This window comes from Mercenaria mercenaria, chromosome 4 (genome assembly GCF_021730395.1).
Source record: "Mercenaria mercenaria strain notata chromosome 4, MADL_Memer_1, whole genome shotgun sequence".
Lineage (NCBI taxonomy): Eukaryota > Metazoa > Mollusca > Bivalvia > Venerida > Veneridae > Mercenaria > Mercenaria mercenaria.
In genome coordinates, this window is record NC_069364.1 from 92054082 (window position 1) to 92065336 (window position 11255).

Genomic DNA, 11255 nt, shown 5'->3' on the forward strand with positions numbered 1-11255 from the left:
GGTTAACCGTTTGAACGCAGTAAATGTAGGCCTATTCATAATCACATGTGGATTTGAGTAGGAAGAATTACCATTGCTGGGTGTTTCAGTTGGTATATTGTCAAGATCATTTCTCAACTTGCTTATTTTATTGGCAAAGTATCGTAGGAAGTCATTTGACAAAGATACTGCACTTGTGTGTAATGGCAGCGGATTGTCCTTCGACCTTCCCAGTAAATCTGATGTAACAGCATATAGCTTTTTGATGTTTCCTTCAGCTTCTCCAATCTTGTTCTGGTAGTACTCACACTTGACCCTAGAAAGTTCAGCACTATATAGGCCTATGTTTCTTACACCACTATATACTTTCTTTAACAGGTCAGATTTGTCATTCGTAAAGATTTTCTCTATTGATCGTTTGTATTGTTTCAGCTGTTTTAGGTACCCTGAGTACCAAGGAACTGTCGGTCTACAGAGAATAGTTCTTTCCGTTAGAGGGGCATGTTTCTGAACAATGTCTGACGTGATTCTTGTGAATTCAGACACAAGACCATTGACATTTGACGAGTTCACTACAATGTTGTTTAATTGTCCGAATTCTGCTTGTAAGATGTCACTGGTTACAGATTTCCAATTGCGAGATTTGATTTCTTTCCTGATCAAGGGAGGACGACACTGTCCAATGTTACAACTAACAAAGCATTTATCAGAGATGTAATAGTCTGACAAAGGTTCTGAGACATTCACACGTTTGTCTTCTAGCTTTGTGAATGTGACCACCAGAATGAATTGGAGCATTGACATGTTGAACCAGTCCAAAAGATTTGAAACACTGCTGGAAATGTTTGGTGTAGCATTCTTACTTATATACAGTTCATACACACATACATACATACGTACTACACTGACGCCAAAAAGAAACTGTGCACTTTTATATTGAGCGTAACTTTTTCGTTACTAAGTTTAAAAGACAGATTTTACTATCATGAGTGACAAAATAATCTTCTATACATTGCACTAATTTACCCAATATTTAGCGCGTGGATGTCCTTCAAACTGACTGAAGGCTATTATGCAACTTTTTGCACGTGCTGCCCGTGCAACATGATTTCAAGTACAGATTGTCACTGACCGATATCTTTACTGGTTATGCAATGATAAAATCACAGTACAATGAATTATGAACGAATTACTGCCATGAACCTTTGACAACGTTAACTTACGGTCAAAATGGAAGCGTTAGAAATCTTCCACGATCCGGCAGGACGAATATGACAACGACACGTCAGGATACTAAATTAGATACATGACGCTGACGCACGTATGTCACAGGTTCAAAACTGCAACAAGCACTGCAGTAGAGCACGGAATAAGTAGGCAAATGGCTCCAAATTGGCTCCGAGACATTATGTTGGTCAGATCTTTAATAATCGACATCGTAATCTTCGTCTGGTCTGGGCCAGACGTAATTTACGCTGGAACCGTGCCATGTGGTCTTGGATGCTCTTTAGTGATTACTGATTAGCCGCGTTTTAATCTTAGCACTGCTTCGTTTATTTAGGCGAAAAGGGGAACGTTTTGCCCAGAACTGTTTGTTAGAGCGAGATCGTTTCGGAGGGGGGAGTGTTATGGTCTGGGGAGGTATCATGGGCGGTAGGAAAACAGACCTTGTGGTTATTCATGGAAATTTAAATGTCCAAGGTTATATTGACAATGTTTTACGCTCAGTAGTTGTTCCCTTCCTACAACAAAACCCTGGTTGTTTAATGCATGACAATGTAAGGCCACACACTGCTTTTCATACCAGAAATTACCTCGCCAGACATAACGTTAACGTCTTGCCATGTCCGGCTTGCTCTCCGGACATGAACCCCATTGAATACTTGTGGGACTTGCTGGAGCGGAGAGCAAGGAAAAACCATGTCATCAACAAAATCAATGATTTGACTGCCGCCTTAATTCTTTAACGGAATGTCATGCCAAACAACGTTATAAGACGTTACGTCAAGTCAATGCGTTCGAGAATACTTGCCTTGATCCGTAGAAGAGGAGGACATAACAGCTATTGATTGATTTCCATATTTCTTGATAAATACCTGAAGGCAAGAAAGCATTTAGAAAACAATACAGATTTGCAACTTTACTTTTAACCCCTACATCAAGCGTAAAACAATGCACTAATAATTACCTGAATTTGATTTAAAAATAAGGCATCGTGTAAAGAAAAGATTTTCAAACATTTTGACACCAAATTTGCCTATATTTCTTTCACAAAGGATAGAACTTTTATTTCTTAAACAAGTGCACAGTTTCTTTTTTGATGTCAGCACACGCATACATACATAAATACATACATACACACATACATACAAAAAGGAAAGAAACAGTAGATTTGAGGTAGTAAGGCCTACTTGTTTGTATCTCAAATTTGTAATGGTGGAGGAAGACCCCGGTGCCCACTTCCAACATTATTTTAGGCACGAATGGGTACCTGGATAAAAACAAAGATTTTCAGCAAGCCAGCTTGATGGCTTCCTCACTTAAAAAGTCTAAATATTGTGCAGGGTTTTTAGAGAAAGGAGCAAAGTCAGTGACCGTAACCGGGTTGTTACCTGGACTAACACCAATAAAGAGATGCTAATACGAAATGTGTGCACCATTATATTTTTGGATCCCAAAATATTCGTTCATTAGAACTGCAGCGTTTCATTCAGCTTATGGATAAATCGCGTCCATAATACATCCTTCTGGTCTATAGATAGTAGTAGGAAGAACCGGCATCATTCAATAGCTTGTCCACATCAGAAATCGTCTCTCCTTTTGTAGAATATGCATTCGTAAAGAAGAAGTGTACAATATGGCGTGACGTACACTATCAATGCCGTCCACATCAGAAATCGTCTCTCCTTTTGTAGAATATGCATTCGTAAAGAACACTATCAATGCCGTCCACATCAGAAATCGTCTCTCCTTTTGTAGAATATGCATTCGTAAAGAAGAAGTGTACAATATGGCATGACGTACACTATCAATGCCGTCCACATCAGAAATCGTCTCTCCTTTTGTAGAATGTGCATTCGTAAAGAAGAAGCGTACAATATGGCGTGACGTACACTATCAATGCCGTCCACATCAGAAATCGTCTCTCCTTTTGTAGAATATGCATTCGTAAAGAAGAAGCGTACAATATGGCGTGACGTACACTATCAATGCCGTCCACATCAGAAATCGTCTCTCCTTTTGTAGAATATGCATTCGTAAAGAAGAAGTGTACAATATGGCGTGACGTACACTATCAATGCGTCTCTCCTTTTGTAGAATATGCATTCGTAAAGAAGAAGTGTACAATATGGCGTGACGTACACTATCAATGCCGTCCACATCAGAAATCGTCTCTCCTTTTGTAGAATATGCATTCGTAAAGAAGAAGCGTACAATATGGCGTGACGTACACTATCAATGCCGTCCACATCAGAAATCGTCTCTCCTTTTGTAGAATATGCATTCGTAAAGAAGAAGCGTACAATATGGCGTGACGTACACTATCAATGCCGTCCACATCAGAAATCGTCTCTCCTTTTGTAGAATATGCATTCGTAAAGAAGAAGCGTACAATATGGCGTGACGTACACTATCAATGCCGTCCACATCAGAAATCGTCTCTCCTTTTGTAGAATATGCATTCGTAAAGAAGAAGTGTACAATATGGCATGACGTACACTATCAATGCCAAGTTGATTTATTGTCGGCGTTTTAGTTTAACAATATAGTATTACATCAATACAAACAGATCGCAAATTTATTTTCAAATCTGTTATACAGAACGACGGCATTGGCCGCACGCCTGAAACCGTCTGCAAATCTTTAGGTCACAATGCGGTTTTCCCTATATATTCTATATAAAACTGGCATTTTTTAAAGAGATACCAAACATAGCTAGACCCATTTCAGAGAACAAATCCTTACCTTATTTTAAAGAGTTATGATAAAACTGATATAAAATGATGAAGAGAAAAGTAGGGGTCATGTATCTTCTAAGAGAGATTTCTCTTGTTACATTGCTTACAGTAAAATCACATCAAAATCACACTGCTGTGACCTGGAAGTACTACTTATACTAAAACTGAGTTTCACTTCACCAGATACAACCTCCTCTCCCATTTTTCCTACCAAAATGTCAAAAATACATCCACAATGACATTTAACCAAAAACTAGCTTTAATTTAGACCTCTGTTGCCATGCCAAGTGAAAAAATAGTGTTCAAAAACATGTCCGCCATTAAGCGCCTTTAGGTAGCAGGGTACACTTTCGAATTTTGCCACCCCCCCCCCCCCCCCCCCCCCCCCCTCAATATTTGTTATAAAGAGAACATCGTGATTTTGGATGTCTGTAAATTAGGGTGAGAGATAATGATTATTAATTCTTTAGAAAATTTATACAGCCGATACATGTAAAATTCTGATGTCAGTTGGAAAACTAACTGCTGGTAGCTTTGTATGATCAATGAGACACCATTTCGCGGGAAAATTCAATTCACGGAAGGGTTCTGTGCTTGTTGATTGATACTCAGGAACATTTTCGTTATTTTCCGAAAAAAAAAACGAGCTGGATAGGCCCCCATTCCGTTTATGTCCTGACGTTCAGTAAGGACTATTAAATTAAGAAATGCAATAAAATTGGACAGTGTTCTTGCAGCGGGATCATTGAAGACTGTTCAAAAGGTGCAAAATTGATGATTTTGGCACGCTATTTTTCATGGATGATGTAAACCTTTCGCTTTGATAACTTTCTTTATTCTTGTATGAGAATCCTGATCTTGCCATTAATTCAAAGCACAAAACATGCACGCAATTTATAAAATAGCCACCCAAATTTTGCTCATAGGGGAAGTGCAATATTGCGACTCGCTACATGTAAGACCGTCCGTGCCCAAAATTTTCGCATCTAAGTGTACCTTGCTACCTTACTATAGTTAGGCCTATATGTGTTATCAGAGTAAAACACAAAATGGTTGAAAAGCGTGTGACAATAGTACCCTTTTACGGGTTGTTCAGTATGTGAGATTATCATACCTTACATGAATGCCCAATCCGATTAGTTTAACTTGAATAGTATATCATATTCCCCAGCGTTTTTATATCTCATGCGCAAAATCGTTATTTTCTTTTCTGCGCATGTGATATTATTTTTCACATCTCCCGTCGGGTGATATGACACTTTCACATATACATTTATAGTTGATCAAAAGACTGCAATGATCTTTATTTATTTATTTATTTATTTGGGTTGCACCAACACAGTATAGGTTACATGGCGCCAAACAGAACTACAAATTTTGGTTTCATATCTCATTTACATCGAAATAAAAACATGAGGTATGGAATCAAAATTTGCATACCTGATGGAATCACAGAGTTACAGCAAAACCAAGTGTTAAGATCCTATTAGTCGCCTCTTACGATCAGACTGCAATGATCAATTTGGAAAAGGCGCTTATATATATTAAAGGATTATTTTTTTCTAACTATGCTCATTGGATAGGAACTGATCTAACTAGAAAAAGAGTGCTCACGCTTCTTTGTTTCGTTCCGAAATAGGAAAGTTATCGCCGTTTTTCTAATGTTATTGCTGCCGGTTTCGGTATTGACGCAGAAATACGCGCTAACGTCTCGGCTAAACATCATATTTGCCACAATTTGGGAGTAAAGTAAAGATCCTTACTGTCTCTTAATTATCTACTTTAATGGTTATTTCAATAAATCATTTAACTCATTATGTTGATTTTCCAGTAAATGCATGTTTTGACCTTTATTTGTTTTCGGTATAATAAAATAATACTGCATTCCTGAGAGGGTGATATGAAAATTGTTCACCCCTCGAAATATAGACATCGGTTGACGCCTCGGTTAATGTTCATAAATCTCGAAGTGAATATTCTTCATATCACCCTCTCAGGAATGCAATATTCATGTAATATCTTTACACATAGAAATTTTATCCGTGTGCCACAATTTCACCAAAAAATGGTTTCAGCTAAGGTTGAGATTGAAACTTTAATAGCAAATTTTACTAGCAATTCAAGATTAGATTTCAATTGAGACTGACCATCAATACTAAATAGTCACTTAAAAAAGAGTCATACACTTCATATTTAATCTTACAATTTATATATACGTGACAAATAAAGTTCCATTGTCAAACTCAGCCGAGACTGAAACTGTTTTGTGAAAACGGGTGGTTTGAAAGAGCTGTTAATAGATTTTTCTTGAAACTTAAACACACAAAGGAATAATATAAACAAAGGACACATTATAGTACAGATATTCTTAACGTTTGTCCAGTTTTAGCTTTATTTCAATAGTGTTCAAGCAATTGAACACAACTATACGGCCTGATACGGCCTGATTACGTCATGGGACGTTTTCAAGACGTAAATTGAAGACGGAATAAGTTTTATAAAAGTTAGCTATTGGCTAATACAAACTCAGAAGTTGAAGAAATTTCATTATTTATTGTGAACAAATTCTGACGATATAAGAAAAAATACACAATTAATAATATAATTTAAAGTCTAATATCACAGCTAACATGAAAACACATTATCATTATATAATAAATATACAATACACATTCAACATACATCAATAAGTATAGGTATTTGTTAGTGCATGTGGACGCGGATTCGTTGTTTCTAAACATTATAGCACTCATTCGAATGCCAAACGTTGTGCTGAGCCCCCTCAACTGCTGAATTTTCGGGTGAGGAAGCCGGCCATTTAACCTGCTGACGGTCGGTTGTTCCAATCAGATGACCCCGTATTCCTGAGATAATGCCTGCATGGTCCTTTCTAATGGACTTATTTACACGGAATGTGATAAAAGTCTATTCATTTACGCTTTAACAAAACTCCCATGATGTCGTTTCTGATACATGTTTATCTAAAATTACTGAATTTGATCAATTTACGATTTGCTACCATTGTGTATGATATGACTTTCTACGCCGAATCCAGCGATGAAAACATTAGATACAATTATAAACAGTACAAGAATGCTGCCGACTCTGTCCAGCCACGTAGCAAGCCATTTCATTCTTTCAATCTTTGGACAAGGTGCTTCTGGTAATGACTCCGGCTTGTTGTGTTCTTCAAGTGTTCTCTCTATAGAGCAGATCACCAACATACAAATCGTAAACACAACCTGTAGACCGATAGACATACAGATGAATGTAAGAAGAAGGTAGTAGTACTCGTGATCCGAGGCAAGAAGAGCTTTTAGTTGAGACACGTTGGCCATCATGAGAGCGACATCCATCAACTGGTGAATGAAGTTCCGCTTGCCAACATAAGCGTTAGGTACTTTTTCAGTAGAATGTGCCTGAAAATAAAGCACCAGTTAATGGAATTGTAGGCTATGTAATATCTGACATATTAGAATATAACTGAAGTACATGTCATTGATTTAAGTACATATTTCTAATTTACTGTAAGTATAAAGTTATTAATAATCATATCAATGGCGCTTGTATAAAATTGCATTGAGTTTAAGCATTTACTTCCTATGCGCAAGTAGTACGTTTTTCTAAAACTGTAGACTTAACAATCCATTTAAATATAATGAATGATCGAACGATTCTCATATTCGTTTGAATATCTAAAGATATTTTTCCGTTTGAGTGATTTTATGAACGCCCACACTCAAAACATTGGTCAATGCCAAATTAACTCGCTCAAGAATACGTTACTGGTTCAAGTCTCGTCCAGCATCAGGTATATTAAAGAAGCTGGGGTTTCATTTTATGTCTACGAGTACGGACACCCGGTATGTTAAACATTTCATTCTTTGCTTCAATAAGCGTCTGAGGCGTCAAGATTCCGACTATTGCAATTGGTCATAGGGAAATAAGTCACTGGGCTTTTGATTGGTTGAAAAAGTATATGCTATTCTGAGACAAATATTTTAGATGTAAAGTGGTCTCTGATTGGTGAAATATCTGTTGAAAATGTTTGGAAACTGTTTTATTTCTTAAATTGAAGTTCTAAGCCATGATTAATTGAGGAAAAAATATTTGAAGGTGTATTTTGCTTGAAAATTTTGCTTGTTTTAGTGATATAGTATTTTCATGAAATGTAAACAAAAATTAAGTGCCGGACTGGGGGTTACTGACTTCCGGGTGAAAAAAGTGCAGAAAAATGATGGTCAACATGTATATTGCTGGTTGTTTTCTTATAGGTCTTGAATAGTTCTATCACCCTGGGTAGGTGACATCAAAAGTTTAAATGTCAGGAAAGGGCTATAACCCAAAACATTACAATGTAAGTCTATGGGAAACCGGTTACTTCCCTTTGACCTAAATTAACATAGAATTTAGCCAGCTACCGGCGCACAAAACGTACTTTTAATTGTATGCGTTAAATGTGTAGATTTACAACGAGTAGATTTAACTTGATGAAATATTTTTTTTATGTTTGGACAATATTCACCAGACGGTTAAAACACATGTTATTTTGTTATAATTTATTATAGTAATTTTGATTTAGACTCTATTTCGACTGAATGATTAGGTGATAGCTGTTTAAAATACAAATAATCATACTTAACCAAAAAAACATACTTCTTTACGTAAAAAAATAATCAGATTAACAAATGGAATCAGAGCAACTAAGTACCTTTAAAGCATTATCTCCATCAACTTCATCAACAGAATCGTCCATCTGAACAATTGAGTCCGGATTGTCACCTTCTGTTGTCTTCTTGATGTCGTCTGCATCTCCACGTGCTGTCCATCCGGTCTCCTTCAGGCTCTTATTCAAGGCACTGTCTGAAAAAACGTCGCTGTTGTTTTTAAACATGATTTTTAAAAAAAAAATAATCTCTTTTTAAAAGTTATAAAAATGGAGAGTTAAGAATAAATACACAACAAGAAGTAATGATTACCATCTGTTGGAACATGTCTTTTATTCCATTTTACTGGAAATTTTATACTCCCGAAAATAAATGCGCTTCACGATAAGTGACACATTCTCAGCTTTCGGAAAACGCTTTTTTATTGTTTCATTAAAGAAGTGGGCTACCTAATCAAAGGTCATATTAGGCCAAGAGAGATAAACAAAACGGTTTCAGTACTAGTAAAAATACCATTAAGTACATGGGTTACTGAGATTGTCAGTATAGGTTGAATCCCTTCTCATGGATCTGTAGCCCACATAGAAAACTTTGCATTTTGAATTTTGCATTATTAATGTTTGCCTGTGAACTTTCTTGCGACTACCATTAAGTCCTATGAAACAAATATCACCATACTGTTGGACCTGTGAATCACTCAAAACTACGCAATGTTATGTACTTATACTATTAGGATGTAGGCGTTTAAAACTAATTATTTATGTCAGTCAACATTAATTGTTAGATGTAGTTATCTACTTTCAATATTCCTTCGTCGACTTGGATACTTACTGACGGAATGTTACATTGATGCAAATATTCACAATTAAGATGTAAATCACGATACAGATAATACTCCATAAACATCAGAGGATACATGTGACGGAAAAACACTTTAATATAACAATATAAATTGAAAAAGAAAACACCTACTATTAGTATATGTAAAATGATCAAGAGTTAGAGTACGTTTTGGTACCCGGCAAGTATAGGGACTTGATCGTGGGACTATTTTTATATGTTGCAGTTCACTTAACCTGACCTGACCGATCTTGATTTCAAACTGTAGCAAGGACCTATACTTACAATTTTATATGTATTATGAGTGTACCTGTCAGTCACAGGTGGACGATTTAGGTCGACAACATTCCAGATTATGGGCAATACAGTGAAATGCTCTTTCGAACACTGTTCGGTCACCATTTGTGATCCGCCCACCCCAGGTACCTATCTTTTCAAGTTGTAACCAGAATGTATATAGTACCGGTGTATAGGGTTGAAACCTTTAAGTGCAAACACTACCTAGTCCATTATCCATATACCTGAACCACCCATGGCCATACGGGTATTGGTCATTGCTAGCGTTTTAAATCCCAAAAAGTGTAGAGGAAATATTACTCAAAATTCTAGTTATGCGGTCCCTATAAAGCACATAGCATACATCAAAAGCAACTGAAAGCCACATAAAGTAAGTCTTTTATTACAAATATAATAACGTTTAATACGGGAGACAATCAAAATCCCCTTGATCAAAATCCCCTTCACTGAACACTGACAGGGTGTTACAAAATCCCCTTCATACTTTTGCAGGGGGTATCATAATCCCCTCTGTGATTTTGATCAAGGGGATTTTGATATACACTCGTTTAATACATGTAGGCCTATGTACGTATGTAAGTTTATTTATAGTCGCCACCGGTAACCCATATGGGCGACTCTTTCAAAAGACTATTAGTAATGTTAGTGGGATGTTAGTGCAAGATAAAAAAGGAAGCTTCTCTGGTTCTTTTGTGTGCCAGGTGTAAAACACCCAAACACGAGACTCGTATCCGAATGTTAGCAATTTTTCGTTTGGGATTATAAGATACTATATCAAGAAACCGGACAGAACGTAGAAAATTATATAGGGGTGGGGACGTGGTGTGTGCAAGTCGCGAATGCGGGACGCTCAGACGCAATATCAAGAAACTGAAGTAAATTATACAGGGTCGGGGAAGGGGGTTATATGTTTGTGGGGGACGGGGGTTTTGGATGTGAATGACGGATGCTAAGATCAATATCAAGCCTTGAAACTAATCTGGGGCCACTACCTCTAAAACCTATTATAAGTTTGACCTTGTTTCTTGCAAACTCCAACAGCGTTCTATCCCTTTTCAGTAAAGTATATTGTTTTGACAATACTCCTCGACAGAGGTTGGTTATTTTAAGGCAAGATGGATGCAGTTGAAAAGTTGTTTAGTAGAAAGGTTATTCGAATAGAATTGTTATACATAAAATTTACTCTTTGAATACCTTAGAAAAGGACTGTACACTCCTTATAAAACTTGGTATATGTTACCAAAAGTGTAGAGTTTATGTTGAGCGTAAAGATGATAGGCATCTCTAAAATTATGGAAGTCATCGCTCAATAAATATCAAACAATTGTTTTTATTTTATTACGAAATAGTTGGCAAGGGATAAAATTCATTTAATATGGACATATTTTCAATGTTGTTTAGCAAAAGACAGCTTGAGGGCTATCACATGCCGTGAATTCCCAGTCAAAATTACCACTTTAGATTTTCGCAGTAGAGAACTGTGGCAAGTCTATATATGCATGTAGTTTTCGTG

General features: G+C 36.7%; 1 protein-coding gene across 1 annotated transcript; it reads right to left on the minus strand.

Annotated features, from left to right (window-relative positions):
* Nucleotides 1–6476: 6476 nt before the first annotated feature.
* On the minus strand, nucleotides 6477–9054 carry LOC123553577 (ninjurin-2-like). The gene is made up of 3 exons (XM_045343271.2): nucleotides 8918–9054; nucleotides 8650–8801; nucleotides 6477–7357 (listed from the first exon to the last, which is right to left on the minus strand). Exons 2-3 carry the CDS (start codon nucleotides 8692–8694, stop codon nucleotides 6944–6946), a joined length of 459 nt encoding a protein of 152 aa, XP_045199206.2. The 5' UTR covers nucleotides 8695–8801; nucleotides 8918–9054; the 3' UTR covers nucleotides 6477–6943.
* Nucleotides 9055–11255: the final 2201 nt, after the last annotated feature.